The following is a 19,608-nucleotide window of genomic DNA, read 5'->3' on the forward strand; positions in this document are numbered from 1 at the left end:
CTACCTGCACAGATTTCTCAGGCTCTAGCCTTAGTGGAAAATTGACTTGATCTAGTAGCAGAAATAGGCCAAGGAAGTATTCTAGATCTGAGTCAGTCTAATCACATTGCTTGTTGATGCACCAGTATGCTTTCATTGGTGATGATTTAATGTAGAATAACAATGTTCACTCATTAGGAATTATTCAAGGGCAAACAACACTAAAGAACAGTCTCAAGACTCACATATGAGAAACAGAGCCACAAAAAATACAAGCATGGTCTTCAAAGCTGTGCATGAAACTAAATTGGAACAGAAGAGAGATGACACATTGGTCATAGCCTTAGAACTTGTAAGGGATTGTTACTTTGGTTCTACTATTGAGGGTAGTTGGTTCTTACTTTTATTTTTGCTTTTGTGAGATTACAGTCTGTCCCAGCCAATGAGGCTGTGACGAAATGATCTTAACAGTAACCGTAGGGTCAAACTGATCTCAGTAGAGCAAGGGAAGCATTACTATTCTATCTTGTGCTCAGTGCCACACCCTCAGCTCCCTTCCTGTTCTCACCATTGCCTCAGTAACCAGACTCACACAGGTAACTTAGCGTACTTGGCACTAGCCATACCACACTACCTCCAATCCCATTTTCTCACTATGGGACCCCCACAGTAACATGCCAAGTAAATTTGACACAAAGATGAGAAAAGGAATTGACACCCGTGTAGTACCATTTACTAATGGAAGATGGTAGTCCACAATTCCCTGTTTTCATAGTTTACATGAAGACAATGCTAAGGGCATTTCATTCTTCAGAAAGCCTCTGGCAGGTTTATGCCCCATAGTAATGTACCACTTATCCTTGCTTTTCCTTCTTCCCACTCCTCCATTTTTTGGTCAATATCAAAATGAGCTACCTCTATGCAAGCCCTTGTCTTTGGCTCTGCTTTTCAAGAAAACTAGTTCATGAAATTTTATTATCTCCACTTTACCACTGAGCCTTATGTTTTGCCCAGTCACATGGCGGAATGCAGGAACACATGGCGAATGTCTTCAAAACTCTAAGGAGCATGTTCATGTTTTCAACAGTCATCTTGAAACCTAGACTGAAATCTACTTCACATGTGATTCTGTTCTTTGAGAACGTTCAGGCTTGCCAACATAAAAGCTTAGGTGAAGATAGAGACCTCTGGCTGACATTGAATCCTTCATTCAAGGGCCAAATAAACAGTGCACTTTCACCTTAGAAATTCTGACAATGTTGGCAAGGTGTCATTCTTATTCCAAAATAATATGCTATGTCTTCCCAAACACTATTAGGCTGGTCCACTCAGTTTGTGTCACTCACTGCCAGAACAGTGTTCTAAATGAGACATCTTTCCAAGATTCTAAGACTTGAGATGATCCAAACATGAATTTTTTTTTTTATTTTGGAGACAGAAAGCCTTGTCTTATCTTTATATCCCCTAGAGCATCTTGTTCAAAGAACATAACTGAATGTTACCAGCTGGTAACTCAGCTGGTCTGTTTGATGGTTGTCTATCACTCAGGATATGCCAAATTTATGTCCTTACAAAAAAATCTTCATATTAAAAACATTAAGATTTAAGTTACTTCTTACTACATGTCCAGAAGTCAGAGGAAACTTGAATGAGAAGTTCTATCTCAGCATATATTTCCATCATCACCAAGGCAAGAAAATGAAATATGGCAATTTATATACCATCTCTTTAAAATTCCACCCACAAGTGGCACAGGTTCCTTTGTGTAGATTCCTACTGGCAAAGCAAGTCACATAACCTCAAAAATCTATTCTAAGGAAAATACTTGTTTATGTAATTTTTAGCAAAAAAAAAAAATTGCTGTATTTGTAATCATCTTGGCTTCCTAGTTCAGTAAGAGAAATACCAACCTAAATGCAGAAACTAACATGTTACAAATAATCAAAAACCAAGACAAAAATATGCAGTTGCAAAATGGCCATTTATTGCCTACAGGGGAAGGAAAGGGAGGGGAGAAGGGAGAAGTACACAGGTGCAAGGAGACAAGCATATATATTTAGCCCTATACATCATGTGTGAGCAGTACCCAATCTCCAAAATGGAAAAAAGTATTTTGTCTTCTGACATAGTAATTAAGGTTCTTAAGCACCTCCCTTCTGAGCTGCCACGAGGTTTAAAAGGCAGGGCTGCTTTGTGTAGTCAATGTTCACATTAATGAAAAAATACTACCACCCAACTGTCCTTTTGCACGCACATTTTGTACAGTGTCTATAGTGAAAAACATCTCAGCTGAGCAGTTTGGTCAAGCTTCAGACATCAACTGTTTAATAAATAGAAAAATAAAGCAGCTGGTGGTTTTGTCAGAGAGAATGTGATAAATAAAAGTAGAACCACTTTCTCCAGGGATGACAGAGTGTTACGTGTTTAGAACATCACAGAAATCAGTCTATTAAACATTAAACACTAGCAAGCTACAGTTACATGGCACTTCATTATATCCTCTAATAAAAATTAAAGAAAAAGAAAACTTTAAACTTACTGGAACACAATAACAAGTTGATTTAATGCTTGGCTTTTTCTTGGGACAAAAATCAAAGTAAATACAAAACTGAAAACAGTTAAAATTTGCTTTGGAATAGTATTCATAGAAATTACCAAGTATTAAGGGAGAAAATTACCAAATCTCCTGCTCAGTTTTAAAATCATGTGCTTTGCTTTTGATCATTAAAATTAGTTGTAGGAACATTTTATAGACCACAGAATCATTCAGATGTATGCAAAATAATGAATTATTCAACTTAATGCCAAGTAATGAAAGAAAACAAGTGAGTCCTTTCCTACTCAAATGGCACATTGAGTGGAAGAGCAGACAGTCCCATGGACAAATAGTTGGCACATATTATATGATCAGCAGAAATCACAATTGAAAGCTAATGAATTTGACCAAAATGGCCCTTTTAAAGAGGTACGTAGACATTCTTTCTCTTTAAGAAAAAGTATTATGCTGAAATGAAAGGAAAACCAAGCTGAAACATCTTTCTTAAAACACTACAAGTATGGCCACTGAAATCTCTCTACTTCAGCTTCTAGAACTGTTTGCGTTTAGAAAACTGTGTGAATGCCCATAGTGCACTTCCCAGTGCTGCTGGTGTTTAAGAAATTTGCCACAACACCGAACACATCCAGATCCAGTGTGCAGTAACACAGCCATCCAAACCCGTCCCCCAAATGTTGGCAAAGCACCGCTCAGGAATTTCACAGGTAAGGGAATATATTTTTAGCACGTTAAGCACAGAGAAAGGGCAGTACAGTTTCTGAACAAATATAAACCCAGATAATGCATCAATTACTCTATCAGATTGAAACATGTAGCAGTATACTTAAATCTGTTCGGTGAGAAGCAAAGTCATTGTTTGATACAATAATGCTGAGCAAATTTTGTAAGTTTAATTTGCCTAAACACATGTGGTACATTTTTAAAAAATGAAAGCCAAAAAAAAAAACCCTGAAAGCTAAGAAAAATACATCAGTAATCTGAAAAAATTTGAAATGAGAAAGGACTGTTCCCATGCTTTACAGTTAAAAATGACAGACATACAAGCAAATTATATAAATTTGGGGAGATTGTTATAATAAAAACAACTAGTAGTGAGTGCCAAATCATCCTTTTTCAAAGATTCTGAAAGCTGAATGTCCCATGCCACTACCCCCAAAGCCGTATGACTCTGGCATTTGAATACCCATGTGTTTAATTTCTGATGCACACTTAAAATTTCAGTTTAATGCTATTCAATTTGTAGGCTGTGCCATAAAAAGTTTTAACATTTAATAGACATATCTTTGATTCATATGCTTTTTAAGTACACCCTTCAATGGAGAGTACTCCTATGCTTGTTGAATGAATATTTCACCATGCTTGTTTTTCCTTCGTTTGAAGAATAGCACAAGTCTAACCAAACTTATGCCAAAGGAAATTGCTGACTATGTTAATTTGGCTTGTTTTTCTTGGTATCTTCCTTTTTCTTCCTGCAGGACTTTTACAGAGAAATTTACATAAAGGTTTGATTAAAATGAAAAATGCTTGCTCTCATTTTACCACCATAAAGAAAGGAGAGGTTATCCCCCATTTCTCTTTCTGTGGATGTTGTTCAGAACATCTCTGGTATACATATGAGGATGCCGATTTTGTTACCCTTCAGCTTTTAGGTGGTAATTATGACAGGTGCTTTTGCTTCCTGCTCCTAAACATGTTATAGCTTTAACAAATAAGCCAGTTAAAGATGTACTAGATTACTTATACGTGAATCTGAAAAGCGTGATGCTTTTTCTTACAACGTAAAAATAACCCACAGCAATCACAAGCAACAAAGGTTCCATCTCTCTGTAAATTTTCTGGCTTAAAAAAATAATCCTAACTTCTCTAGTTCATTTGCTTAACACTAATTCAGAGTTCTATAAAGATAATACAATTCAAAAGGAAAGAGTAAACAATCTTCAATACATTAAAAAGGTGATTTGTTGCAAGGAGAGGAGGGAAGGAAAAAACTTACAAATGTGAGACTTCACATTTCTGTCAAAACATAAATATGGTATTTTGAAATCGTGCCTTAAAGCCTTTGCTTGCTATAAAACTGATCATGATTTCTGTCACTGAGCTACTAATCAGTCATCAGTTTGTAAAGCTATTAAAATATCTCATAAATTCATTGAATATAAAAGATTAGAATCAAATAAATACTGGGACACAGACAATTTTTAACACTAGAAAATCTAGCCTTATATTATGAATGGCAACCCAAACACTTCTGATTCCTTCAAAGAATATATTTAACCTATTTTTGCCTTGTGCTTTCTCTACTCTTTGCTCTTTGATATCAAAATTAGAGATGGTATTTGTAGTTTTTAAAGTCTTGAAAATGCAATACAGACTTAAAATTTCACCTACTGAATATATAAATTTGAGACAAAAATTTTAAATGGAACACAGTATGTTGGCCTATGTTCCAGTTTTAAATATGCCACACCCTCAATTCTAACAATCTGAGTCTTGGGTATCTTTCGACTTTTTCTCTTGATTCTCTATAACATATAACTTTATTTAAAGGGCTCAGGGGCAAACAAGAAATGGAACTTTATAATTCTGCAAGCTACAACACTAAAACATAGTGGCTAGTGGCTTTTTAAAAAAATACATTCACACAGGAAGCTTATTAGTAAAATTAAATATCTGCCTATGATTATCAGAAAAATTAAAGAAAAAAAAAGTTTGGAAAAGGCAAATGGGAAGGGAAAAAAGCTGGTCTCAGAACCCATTATGCCATACCTGACTTTAACATATGGTATTCAAACAAACGTTCACACGCTTTACATGAAAGAAATGAAACAAAAATATTCAGCTATGTTGTACAAAAGTTTTTTACATAAAACACCATAAATCTTGAACAGATTTACTACATCTGAATTCTAAAAAGTTGCCTATAGAATGGTGCTGGGATTCTGTTCTCTGCTTGCTTTTAGGCAGTGCTGTTGCTTAAAAGTTGACACCAGGCACAATATTTTAAAACAAAGTCAACAAGCAAGGAGCAGTAAGTGGATGTGAGCCTTTTCCAGATGTCAGTCCTGAGGATGCTGCAATGTCCCCTGTAAAACGTGTAAAGCTATGAGGACGATATTGGTGCCTGAGAGTGGGTGACATGACATGCACTTGTATGACTGCTAGAATGGCAAACAGTGTGGTTATCCTTCCTCAAACACTGTTTTAATAAATTTAAAGAACACTCCAGTTCATAAATATCAGAAATCATATTTAAGTTAAACATTACAACCTAAAAATGCCCAAATTTTCTTTTATCTCCAGATAAAATATGCAGCAGCCCAATAGGATAAAGCTTATTAACTTATTCTGAGAATGTATCTGAGCATAAATATTTTACTTTCACTGAATACATATCATACGTCATTCACCTCTTCCTTTTGGCGTCTCTCTGCCAAAGTTCCAAATGGCATGACAATGCTGAGGAGAGCAGCATTTCTGATCATCTGAATTGGCAGCTCAAAACAGATACCACTCCTTTTACAAAGAGTACAAAGGTGTGTGAAACTTGGGCAGTGGCCTAAGGGAAACCGTGCACATGAATTTGGGTTACCATACCCCAACTGTGTGTGCCACCTAAAACACAATTACTTTAACAGAACTACTACCAACATTTACTAAAGCCACATGAAAAATACACAGGATCATTAATGAATGGTTTGAAAGAGTGCATTTGGAAGCAGAGAGAACCCAATTACACACCTTCCTGCAACAGAGTGCCTCAATCATACACAAAATAAACTTAAGCTGTTTACAATGTTTCCCAATTTTTTTTTATTTTTCCCTCTACATTTAACTATTAAAAAGGTATTTTATTAATAAATGGGCTCCTCTGTGGTTCATATACAATCATAAGTGAACTTTAAATTCCATTTTATACAAACATCTCAAAAATATTGGGAGTGAAGTATGGTAGGAAATATTGCTCACATTGCTAATTAACATGCGTATATGAAAGGAGGAAAATGTTTTGTTAGTGCATATACCTCCAGAGCAGAAAACCAATCCAAACCAAAGATCTAAAATAAAACATACAGTAGCTGATTACAAAAAAAGGTAATGTCCACAAAATTAAGTTTTTCATGCTATTCTACTTTCCAGTACTATGCTTCAGGTAATCAATTTGCATGGCTAGATGTTGGATGCTTGAGGTATATAAGAAGGGATACCTGCATGTTGAGGAAAATCTGTCATCTTAAGGGTTTTGTTTGTTCTGGTACTTTAACATTTTTTAAAGAATGTCTTAATATCAAACTTCACTGAACGACAGTGCCATTTCAAATTATAGATGACAAACAATGCCTCTATCACTAGGCACTTTTAAGAGGGAGTTTAGGCTTTACAGAACCCTTCTGATGCAATCCTGTATGATAAGACATCATCCCACCACCCTCATCCCACTAAAATTACCCTTTAGGGGAAATATTTTATATAGCCTGATTAATTTACTATGGAAGAAATTAGTATAAAATGACCAAATGAAATGTATCATTTAAGACTAATAAAACAGCCTAAGATGTCAGGTTTGAAAGAGGAGACAAATTACTGATATTTAAATAATTAAATTTGACTCATACTTTATATATTAGTGAGACACAAATATAGGCTATTTTCTTTTAAAATTTCATTCACATAATGGAAAATTTCTTGTTTATTAAAAATATCACATTTTGAAACTAGAAACAGTAAAGTGCATGAAAAGTTTAAAATATAAATTTCAGAAAACTCTCATATAGCAGCAAAAAAGCAGAATAAAGAAAAACTTAAAAACACAGACACAACCTTTTCCTGTTACTGTGCCATAATTAGCATCAAGTAGCCAACCAATTTCCCCCCTCCCACAAAATGGTATTACACTCACTGCCTCTTGAGTCAGATTTTCAAATGGCTCCTCCCGGGCAAAAAAAAAAAAAAGGAAAAGCTTTCCTACGCATCTAAAGGCATCAACAGTTGGGAATAAAACCAGTAGCTTCTGAATTCAACCCTGACAGATAATGGAAACAAAGATTAAAAGCATATGATGGCCATTTGGCAGCTAGAGTCAGGAAAAATGATCCAAGATTTTAAACTACTACACCAAAACTGTCCTCCCCCTAAACCTTTTTCCATTGTTACCCTCAAAAAACCATACCCAACAGCCACTTAAACCTGGTTTGGGAAACATATGAAATACATGTGTATGGCTTTCTTTCTAAAAATTTCATCAGGACCTTTACATTCAATAGTTTTTCAAACTTTTGACTATCGTGGTAAAAATGATATACATCATGTCTCCTAGACAGAAAAAAAGGGTGGACAGGAATAATGAAAAATATCAGACACTAATTTTGTGGGCATCCTAAACATACAAATTCCATTTTCAAGCCATATGGCAGTATATGCCTGTTATTTCTGTATAAAATGGAGAGCCAGGCTTAGAATACTTCTAAAAGGAAGATAAGGGGACAAGAAAACCTGTATTTAGCCAATGAACTATCATGTGCTGTTAAATGATTAATTTTGAAAGCATATTATGCAATCATCTTTAATTTTCAAATTGTCTTATTATGGCTAGTGGCTATATATTTTATGTACAGATCAAGCAAATTTAAGTGCTCTATTTATGTGCAAATAACTCGGGTGCCAAAAGTTAACTTGTTTATAAAGGAAAACCAATTCTGGAAAGTTTTCCCCCCAAGGCATGCCATCATCATTCAATTTAAAATCTTGTATGTATAATTTTTAAAAATTGTTTTTTACAAAATACAGTAGGCTTATTTGAAACCATTTCAAAAGAATGTATTTGTCTTATAGAAACAAATACATTGCTGCTGGGCCTCAAATGATGGATTTACCAATTATGAATATTGGCTCTTAATATAATATGAAGAAAGTTCAATTTAAAAACATGTTAAATTAAAATTTTGGATAGATAGTAATACTTTGGTTCCAGCCCTAGTGCCAAATGATTATCAATATGCACAAAAATGTACAAGTCTTACAGCAAACACAGAATGAAAGGAACCTGAAGAAGCAGCTTAAGGATGGCCATACTTCACTCCTACATACTTTGATTTACAACTGTACAGGTCCATAGCAACAGATCCCCGCCTTTGCAGGGCAGTACTCCACTACCTCCGGTTAGGCAAGTGAACACCATTGACAAGAGGCAGGAGGGCAGGGTGGAGTTCAAGTTGTGTTAACAGTGAGAAGTGGTCTGAAGGGATGTGAGGGTGTGGACACCCAGTGATGTTGTTCTCAACCAGCCACTGAGGATCTAAAGGCCCCAGGACACCAAGCACGTTCATATGAGTCTTGGAATAGAAAATGTAGTCAATCACGCCCTGGAAAGAGATGGGATTGGGGGGGGAAAAAAAGAAATACATATGCTTACAAAAAGAGAAAAATGTTATAGAAAAAATAATTTATTAACCAAGTAACAAAATAACTGGCGCTTTTGATACCTATTAAGTTAAAAATCTTCAGTCTGAATTCAGGTTGAAATCTTTCAATAAGGCTGGAATCTTCAATGGGTACTACATGAAATAAAGATATCTCAATATCCCACTGAATCACTGTCTTAAATTTCTGCATTGTATTTGAGCACCTTTAGAGCTGGTCTGATTTAGTTAGGTCTAAAAATTATGGAAACTATTGTGTCAGTTACATTATATAGAAAATAATGAGAACTGGGATAATATTTGCACATCAAGATATTCAAATACATCTGAACAATGCTATTATAAAACATGTCTTTGGATTTTTACTCTTATTTCCACATTCCCAGATTTGTTATATACAAACTACTACATATACTTATCTGTTGTAACCTGTTCTTTAGTTTAAAATACTCATTTTCACAAATCTTGGATTTCCCTCTTCATAAAGGCATTCAAGCAAAAATCATTTAGCAGTGAGCCATATATATGTTATCCCTTATAGCTAAACAGTTGGTATGATCAGCACATTTCAAAATCAAAGTGCCTAGGTTGTCCTAGACTGTGTATGCAACGAAGAAAAATATTTATAGTTCCTATTTAAAACCAAGTTGGAAATATTTCTACATCTGAAAGTATCTTTTTTTTCTTTAAAAGTGAGACAAGGTCTTGCTATAGTACAGGCTGGCCTTGAATTTATAATCTTTCTGCCTCACTCAGCCTTCTAAGTGTTAGGTTACAGCTCATACTATTGTGCTTGGCTGGAAATACCTATTTACACATATTTACTAATAGTGAATTAAATCAATATTTTAAGTGGTATCAGAATGAAATGGGCTATAGAAAAAAATTCTGAACAGCTTTGGGAGCTTGAACTCAGGGTCTAGAGTCCTTGCTTGTTCAGCTGGTGCTCTATCGTTTAAGCCACTCCAGCCCTATTTTTTGCTGGCTATTTTGGAGAAGAAATCTGCCTGGACAGGCTTTGAACTGCAATCCCTGGATCTCAGGCTCCTGAGTAGCTAAGATTATAGGTGTAAGCCACCTGTAGTACTTTTGTATTGTCTAATTTTAGAAACCATGTTTCTGTTCATCAATTTTCATATGATCAAGGTGAGAATAACAAAAGAACCTACTTGTCTAGAGAAGGGCTTCCATTGTTAATATTAAGTCCAAATAGTTAAAATAATACAATTAAAATGTATCATTTCTTTTGGTTAATGCCTACTTTACAGGGATATTATAGGGAAAAGGTTACCAGGTCAACAACTTGTGGGTGGAGACAGGAGGAAAAAACTGAGACAGTATGAGGGAGAGGGCACATTGTCCAAAAAGAAATGTACTAATTACCGAACAGTGCAACTTTAACCACTCTATATCACCTTTATAATGGAAAAATTTTAAAGGTATCATTCATTTTGATTAATGACTACTTTTACCAATATATTTTAGGAAAAAAGTTAAAGTTCACGTTTTTTTGAGATTACCCTTCTCCAGCAAAACATATGGAATACTCTCAAAACAGTGAACAAAGCCAGGTGTAGTGGTGCAAGCCTATAATCGCAACTACATGGGAAGTGAAGGTAGGATCATGAGTTTGAGGCCAGCTAAAGTGCAAGACCCTCTATTTTAACAAGCTAAGAGTGAAGAGACATGCCTCTACTCTCTTTAAGAGGTGGAAATGGCAGGATCATGATTCAAGACCAGAGCAAAGAAGTAGTGAGGCCTTATCAATAAGATGAGTGATGGTTCATGCCTGTAATCCCAGTTACATGGGAGGCACAGGCAGGAGGATAGTGCTCCAAGGTTGGTCCTAGGCAACAAACTAAGACCTTATCTGAAAAAGCCTGGGAGCACAGCTCAGGTAGTAGTGCTTACTTGGTAGGTTCAAGTCCCAGAAGTGAAACCCCAGTATGAAGGAAGGCAGGAGAGCAAGAGAGCGAGAGAGGAAGAAGGAAAGGAAGGAAGGATGGAAGGAAGGAAGAAAAGAGGGAGAGAGGGAGAGAAAGAAAAGGATAGAAAGAAAGAAAGAAAAGAAACATACAAAAAACAATAGCTAGGAATAGGGCCTAAGAGGAAGATACTTATCTAACCATGTGTGAGGCCCCAAGCTCAATCTTTATTACTGCCCTCCCAAGGTAAATAAAACAAAAAAATTTTTTTAAATTTTTTTTTGGGGGGTCCAGTTGTGGGGCCTGAACTCTGGGCCTGGGCGCTGTCCCTCAGCTCCTCAGCTCAAGGCTAACGCTCTACCACCTGAGCCACAGCGCCACTTCCAGCTTTTTTCTTTCTGCTTATGTGGTGCTGAGGAATTGAACCCAGGGCCTCAGGCATGCAAGGCAAGCGCTCTACCACTGAGCCACCTTCTCAGCCCCAATAAAACAAAATATTGAATAAAGCCTATTTCACTTCGAATGCATATGAGCTTCAGGTAAGTGCAGATCTTAAGATGTGAAATATTATAAACCCAGAAAGATGTATTTAACTGGAAGCATCTCTGGGAAACTGTTTTCTTGGTTTGAACCATACAGAATATCAAAATTCCTGGAAAACCCTATCTAAATTTGCTCAACTATTTGCACATACATATATGTCACATAAGTGGGGAGGACCCCTAACTAATCATATGCACTAAGCATATTATGGATTAATAATTCTTAACCAGTTTTGATTCAAACGATTAAAAAAAAAAGACTATGTACCAGCATATTGCATGTAAGTGACTGGAAACAAAATGAATTATCACTGGATAGAATTACCTAATTTAGTAGCAAAACTACTAATTCTACTTCTAAGCAATTTTGTTTCTCCTTCTTTATTACAAAAGCTGCTGAACAGACAAGCGCCAGTGGCTCACGCCTATGATCCTAGCTACTCAAGAGACTGAGATCTGAGGATTGCGGTTCAAACCAAGCCCAGGCAGAAACATCCAATGAGACTCTCATGTCCAATTAAACACCAGAAAACTGGGAGTGGCGCTGTGGCTCAAGTGGTAGAGCACTTGCCTTGAGCTGCAGAGCTCAGGGACAGCACCTAGGCCCAGAGTTCAAGCCCCATGACCAACAACAAAAAAAAGCTGCTGAAGAGCATTAACACTATCTCCCTCCTTCCTCCTAATATGTTTCTTTTTTTGGGGGGGTGGGGTCCAGTCGTGGGGCCTGAACTCAAGGCCTGGGTGCTGTCCCTCAGCTCTTCAGCTCAAGGACAGCGCTCTACCACTTGAGCCACAGCGCCACTTCGAGCTTTTTTTTTCTGCTTATGTGGTGCTGAGGAATCGAACCCAGGGCCTCATGCATGCAAGGCAAGCACTCTACCACTGAGCCACCTTTCCAGCCCTTCCTAATATGTTTCTAAAAACATTAAAAACAGAAAAAGGTTATTGGAGATGCAAAATTCCCATTTCATAATTTATTTAGTATTAAGTCATTTATAGGCTTCATATAGCAACTTTCTAACATCTGTATTTTTCAGAATATTATTATTTGAAAAGAAAGTCAGAAGTAAAATAAAAGGGCCACAGATAGACAAAATAATCAGAAAATAGGCAATTGTAGTTAATCTGTAGAAATTAACTACAGAAAGCCACTATAATATTTCTAAACAGCTGGTCCTACACAACACCCATTCCTTCAGATTTTGGGGGGGCAGGGAGGGGAAGTCTTTTCCTTTTTGTTTTAGTTTTTTGGGTTTTTTTTTTTTTTGTCGGTCATAGGGCTTGAACTCTGGCCTTGGGCACTGTCCTTCAGCTCTTCAGCTCAAGGCAAGAGCTCTACCACTTGAGCTACAGTACCACTTCTAATCCTTTTTAAAGCTAAAGTATTCAACTGCATCGGAATATATTAGTGTAATTATATGGATTCAAGATGGACTTTCCAGGTACCAGCGGCTAATGCCCATAATCTAGTGCCCTAACTAGTCAGGAAGCTGACATCCAGAGAACAGAGGTTCAAAGGCAGCCCAGGCAGAAAAGTCTGAGACTCCATCTCCAAAATACCCAACAAAAAGCTTGGTTGAAGACTTGGTTCATGTCATAGAATGCCAAGTGAGTGCAAAGCTTTGAGTTCAAACCTTAGCACTGACTACTACAACAAAAAATATCTTACAGCCCCACCCCTAAAAGAAACAAAGGTCTGGGAATGTGGCTTTGTTCATGCACAAAACCCTGGGTCAGATTCCACAGTATACCACATAAACAGAGAAAGCTGGAAATGGTACTGTGGCTCAAGTGGTAGTGTTAACCTTGAGCAAAAGCAGCTCAGGGACAGTGCACAGGACTTGAGTTCAAGCCCCAGAACTGGCAAAAAACACACACACAAAAAAAACACATAATATCTTAAATGAAATACCAACAGAAAGCACTAAGAAAACTATGAAATAATACTATGTAAAAATCAAAGTAACTTTATATTTGGTTCTTATTTTCTTGGGTCCTTGCTGGCCTATAAGGATGTTATGGATAGGTTAGGACTAACTATATCTGGTACTTGACACATAGTAAGTAAACATTTTAGAAGCAGGTGCTATTATTAACGTGTGAAATTTGAACAAATGACGGTTCAACAACCGCAACAGTTACTGGTGTACACTTAGACCACACATTCTGGGAAGCTAAAACTTCTTAAAGATTGCATAATTGATAGATTGTTACTGTCATATGTTTCTATTTGAAATAATTTCTGTATCGTCCCAGAAACTGTTACTCACTTTGAAATCAAAGGTGTAATTGGTGTAAGGCATCAAGTTATTTTCATAGGCGCTCTTAAGTTGGAAGCCATGTGTGATTCTCCCTTCTGAGCTTCCATTCTTTCCATTGCAGCTGAAGTTCATAAGACACTCGTTGTACCTTAGTTCCTTGAAGTCTTTATGGTTGTCAGCTACTCCTCCATTGCTTAAATATTCCACAACACCTAGTAGAACAGAAAGGAATACTACCATTTAAGTCTTCACACAAGACTAGATAAGATCTACTGCCATAGACTCACCAGAGTGGATTTATTAGTCATATGAAACTGTCTTTCTTGTTTTAAAAATGTATTAGCAATATTATATTATTATATTATAAGGTATCTGCCTACTGCAGAATGAAGTATTGAGATTACCTAGGAATATCATCCATAGCTTTTCAGATTCAGCAGACCTCTAGGACCTAGGTGGCATTCATAGAAAAGACTTGTGTTCTTGGATTATTCTAAAGTGCAATATTTGCATTTTACAAGTCAATTAACAATTATGAGAATATATAAATATAGCATATATAATAAAAATCATTTACAAAAGAAATAGATTTTGGATTTTCCATATGTTCATTGCATTAGAAAACATGAAAAAATTACCATAAACCTTATAGAGATTAGGAATAAGATATAATGAATAAGTAATGAACACCATTTGAGTACTGTGATATTTCAAACAATTGAGCTAATTTACTATAATCCAGGTACTATTGTAAGTACTTCATATACTTAAACCTCACAAAGAATTCAATGAGGTTGTGATAGTTTTGTCAGTAAGGCCATTCAATCTCCAGCACAATAATGACAATATGCAAAGTTTAGAAGGTTTGATAACAGCAAAGAGTAGTATTTTAATGTCTTTACATTTGAAATTTTGTATCTAAATGGAGCTCTATGTTTTACAAAGTCCTACAAGTTTGAACATAATGTGGTTTAGTGGAAGTCAAACAAGTTAATATAAAATCCTAGAAGAACGCTGACCATTCTATATCTAATATGGGTATTCCAATACCAATTAACTCAATGAAAACCTACTGAAAGTTATTAAAGTAGATAGTTACCTACAATGAATACTTTGAGTACTTTCTGTTTGCTCCTTCTCTGTACTCTGGGCCTCAGGAGGCTGACCTTTATTACCATCAACTGCAACCCCCTTTACTACTCTCCATATTCTAGTTGGGTTTGGTCAATGGGAAGCACTGCCAGAGATTAGAGACAGAAACAGAGCGAGAAAGTGGTATATTTTCTCCAGGTTACCTTTTTGTTAGTTTGGCAGGCACTGATTTTATCACTGAAATCAGTTACTGGCCCTTACTTATAACAACTTTTCCCAAGTACTGAAGATAGGTCCTACCTTACCTTTAGGAGTAGGTAGTAAAGCCCAAACTCCCCTAGTAGTTCCATACTGACACATCCACTGTTTTGGTTTCTTTTGGAAATAGTTTCTTTATTAAGTTTCTGCTGTTACCCACTGTCCCATCCCTGGAATGTTCTCTCTTCTCTCTCTCTCTTATCTCTCTCTCTCCACACACACACACACACACACACACACACACACACACGTATGTATGTATGTATATTCCTTGATTTAGGAGCAAAATTCTGTTTTTAGTCAGGAAATTGCTGGCCTTTCAGTTAAGACTGAAAATGAAACTGAAATTAGAAGGAAATGATGTTATAAATACCTGAATCTGGCAATGAGTTAAGATCTGCACATAGCACCAGCGGGATGGAATTAGGATCTGCAGTTGGGCTGCCAGGCCTACTTGAGGCTTTTTCCAGAATGTTTTTAACCTCTGAGACAAACATCATGGTCTGGATGAGTTTCACATCAGAATACTCTGGGTCCCAATGCATGTGGGCATTTGCCACTATAAGCAGCTGTTTGTCTGCAGCATGAATAGGCTTCATACCTAAATTTAAACATTAAAAAACATTTTAAAATTTTTTAAAGAAATTTATGCTTTACGTTTCAAGAAAAGTGGTATCTTCAAAGTTTTCTCAAAAAGGTCCATAACCATTTACTCTTCTCTATGAATTTATATCTTTTTATCTCAAACTTGTCTTAGAAGCCAAAAGGTTGGGATTCTGGTAATGCCAGTATGAAAATTACTTTTCTATTGTCAGGTTAACAAATGACTCCCTACAGCTAAATATGAGGTTTCCATATAGCTTGTGTTTTTTTTTTTTAAATTTTAAAGGATCCTTAAAAAAACAAAGAAAAGAAAAGGCTGTGATTAGGACCCCAAGTGAGCTACAGACTAAAACATTTACTATATAGCTATTTACAGAAAAACTTTGCTGACCACTGCTCTTCAAGTGCAAGTTAGAAATCATACCATGATCACCAATGTTTGATTATAGCACCTTCAATCTGCTGAGTTCTTAGTTTAAGAAAGCACTAATATGCCTGTCATTTAAAGAGTAAACTAATGTCTAAATTTTAATTTTCAGTTGTCTAAATCTTAATTTAATTAAATTTTGACTTTATTAAGCTAAAACCTGGCTTAACTAAATCTTAATACTTAATTTAGTGGAGTTATAAATCTCAAATTGTTCCCATTTACCAGAGTTATTAATCTTAAGTTCTAAAATATTCAAAGCTCAACCCTTTTGCTTTGTTCAAAATATAATGTTCATTATGCATAGTGACACCATTTGAAGAAAACTATCCACACATAATCTGCCTATTAGGATTTGTAGTATAGAGAAATGAACAGGAATTATTCCTAGAAAGTATGACTGAGAGTCTCTTTTTTTCCTCCCCTATCTTAGGGCTTGAACTTTGGGCCTGGGTGCTGTCCCAGAGGTTCTTCTGCTCAAATGCAGCGCTCTACCACTGTAGCTATGTACCACTTCTAGCTTTTTTGAGTAGTTTATTGGAAGTAAGAGTCTCAACAGTTTCCTGCCCAGTCTGGCTTTGAACCATGATCCTCAGATCTCAGTCTCCTAAATAGCTTAAGATTATAGGCATGAGCCATCATCACCCAGCTGAATCTCACTTTAAGTTTACATTTTGACTATTGGATTATCAGTGAACAAGTTTAATTTTTCTATTAAAATGTCTATAGATGTGACAAATTTTTCTACTAAAATATAAACTCTAGAAGAAAACAGATCTATTTTTTTCTAAGCCTGTTATTTTGGTAAAGCTAAATTTCCCTCTAATTTTATGAAACTGTACTTTCAATGTGAGAAATGAGTAACTCAAATCATCTTGTTAGGTGACAGGAGTCATTTTAAGGTATCAGATCGTAAGATAAATATTTGCAACCAAAACTTCCAAGTTGTCTTTTTCTAGAAGTTTTAGTGTGTCATTTCTGATACATTAAAATATTTATTATATTAAATTCTAAAATGTACCCCTATCAAGGCAGCACTTGCTATAATACCAGGACAAAAAACTCTAAAGGAAGAATAGGATTGGCTAGGACATAAAAAATGAAAGTGAAAGCCAAGCGCTGGTAACTCACACCTGTAATCCTACTAGGAGGCTAAGACCTGAGGATCTCTGTTCAAAGTCAGCCCTGGCAATAAAGTTTGTGAAACTCTTATCTGAAATTAATCACCAAAAAGCTCCAAGTGGAACTATGGCTCAAGTGATAGAGGGCTAACCTTGAACACAAAAGCTCAGGGACAGCACCCAGGCCCCAAGTTCAAACCCTAGGACCACCCCAAAAAATAAATAAAAGAGGCTAAAACAGAAAACTTAAAAACTCCTACCAAAGACTGTCTTTAGTGATGGAATAAAGAATAGTAGGAAGAAGGAATTTGGAAATATGCATGGCCTAAATAACTGAAATCAATTTTCAAGGTAACAGTATTTTCTTCTGCAAAAAGTACAAGTGGGAAAAAAGCTCCAATTCAGCTTCACCTCCTTACTCTTGCTTAAAATGTACTAGTAAACTATGAAATGTACAAAAGCAGGTAGTAGAAAGGATAACAAAAGGTCTAGATAAGGCAAACTAGATAGTATATTAGTTCTAAAGGGAGCTATAAATAACCTAAAACACTGAATACAAGTATCACATAGATAAAAGATCTTATGATTGCCCTGACAGTGACTTTTTGAAATATAAGAAAGAAATTAAAGAAAATGTGGTAAGTATTTAACCTCAAAGACAGGGTTTACACTCAAGAATCTAAAAATATGGGTTAAAAGAAGGCCAAGTTGGGGCTGGAAGGTGATTCAGTGGTAGAGCGCTTGCCTTGCATAGGCCCTGGGTTCAATTCCTCAGCACCACATAAGCAGAAAAGGCTGGAAGTGGTACTATGGCTCCAGTGGTAGAGCACTAGCCTTGAGCTGAAGAACTGAGGGACAGCGCCCAGGCCCAGAGTTCAGGCCCCATGACGGGCAAAAAAAAAGGGCAAGTCATTACCATTTCTAAATTGTGCCTAACTAAACATTCCCTGTTTCAAAATAACTTTTGAAAATATGACATGTTAAAAACACTTCCTGGAAATTATCTAGTAACTGAAGAAAGACTGATAGAAACCAGAGAATATCTTATGAAATCTCAATAAGTACATGATGTAATTTAGGGGAAGGAGGTAATACTGGGTTTCAACATAGGGCTTTGCACTTGAGCCACATCACCAATTCAGTTTTTTTAGTAATTTTTCAGATAAAGCTCCACATTTCAGCCCAGACTAGACAGGACCATCATCTTTCTATCTACACTTCCCACTTAGATGGGATCATAGGTATGATCCATGATCCTCCAGACCTCTGCCTATTAATCTAGAAAGAAGGGCACATATAGCCCTTTATGATGAGTTATACAATTAGTACTACTTTCTTGTTCATCTCCCTTAACATTACCCAAAAGACAAAAAAAATAACTTTGTAGTAAGTAATAGCAAGGTTTCTTCAGTTGTTCTGTGATAAGGAAACTGAATAATGTTTAGTAGAAGTATTTTAATTGCACTCACCTGCTCCAAATAGTTCTTTGTGGACCTCTAACACCACAGCAACACCAATGTTATCTTTCGTCATCACTCGGTTCAACATAGCCTCAGATCCATCTGAATTAGCCATTGCCACTTGGTTAAATTCCACTGTATGCTTCTGCACCAATGTAAATCTAGAAAAAAAATACATTATTATGACTTAGGTATTTGGACTGTTATGATCAGCAGCATTAAAACTGAAGGGGATATAAGACAAAGACATTGATCACACACCCTCAGCAACTTTCCTGCCCAGGCTGGCTTCAAACCATATTCCTATCAACCTCCTGAGTAGCTATGATTATAGGTATGAGCCACAGCTCTCTCAAGTCTTAGCAAATCAAACTGGTAAAAAAAAATTTTCTCATGAGAATTAGATAAGAATATGGTTATGCTTCTTGAATTTTAAGGATTTCTCATTACTCTGATTTCGTTTTGCCTGTTCTGGGGCTTAAACTTAGGGCCTGGGCAGCTATTCCTGAGCTTCTTTTGCTCAAGACTAGTGCTCTACCACTTGAGCCATAAATCCACTTCAGATTTTTTGGTAATTTATTGGAGATGAAAGGTCTAATGGACTTTCTCACCCAGACTTCAAACTGTGACCCTCAGATCTTAGCCTCTTGAGTAGCTAGGATTATAGGCATAAACCACTAGCACCCAGTGTTACTTGATTTTTACAAAAATGATTTCCAGCATGTATGTTGTAGCTATAATCTTATCCTTGTATGTTATCTATATTTTATATTTATACATTTATAATTAGTTCACTTTGTTATAACACATATTCTACCCGAACTACTTTTAACAATATTACTATTTATAATCAGAGCTTCTAGTCTTAAGCAAAGTGTTAATCCCCTCAGTAAATTACAAAGGAATTTTAAGTGCTTTCAAATTTGTGAGAAGGAAGTCTTTTATATGCTCTGTAAAGAAATAATGG

General features: G+C 36.1%; 1 protein-coding gene across 5 annotated transcripts in view; it reads right to left on the minus strand.

Annotated features, from left to right (window-relative positions):
• Positions 1-1,941: 1,941 nt before the first annotated feature.
• The window catches only part of Cnot6l (CCR4-NOT transcription complex subunit 6 like), an 82,692-nt gene continuing 65,025 nt past the window's right edge, over positions 1,942-19,608 (minus strand). For all 5 annotated transcript variants that reach the window (XM_042678476.1, XM_042678475.1, XM_042678473.1 and 2 more), the window contains exons 9-12: positions 18,651-18,802; positions 15,404-15,631; positions 13,690-13,892; positions 1,942-8,895 (exon numbers count right to left, since the gene is read on the minus strand). In XM_042678476.1, the coding sequence (XP_042534410.1) occupies positions 8,683-8,895; positions 13,690-13,892; positions 15,404-15,631; positions 18,651-18,802 (796 nt within the window). In that variant the 3' untranslated portion in view covers positions 1,942-8,682. The remainder of the gene's footprint in view (positions 8,896-13,689; positions 13,893-15,403; positions 15,632-18,650; positions 18,803-19,608) is intronic.

This window comes from Dipodomys spectabilis, unplaced genomic scaffold (assembly GCF_019054845.1).
Source record: "Dipodomys spectabilis isolate Male_0828 unplaced genomic scaffold, ASM1905484v1 ptg000043l, whole genome shotgun sequence".
Lineage (NCBI taxonomy): Eukaryota > Metazoa > Chordata > Mammalia > Rodentia > Heteromyidae > Dipodomys > Dipodomys spectabilis.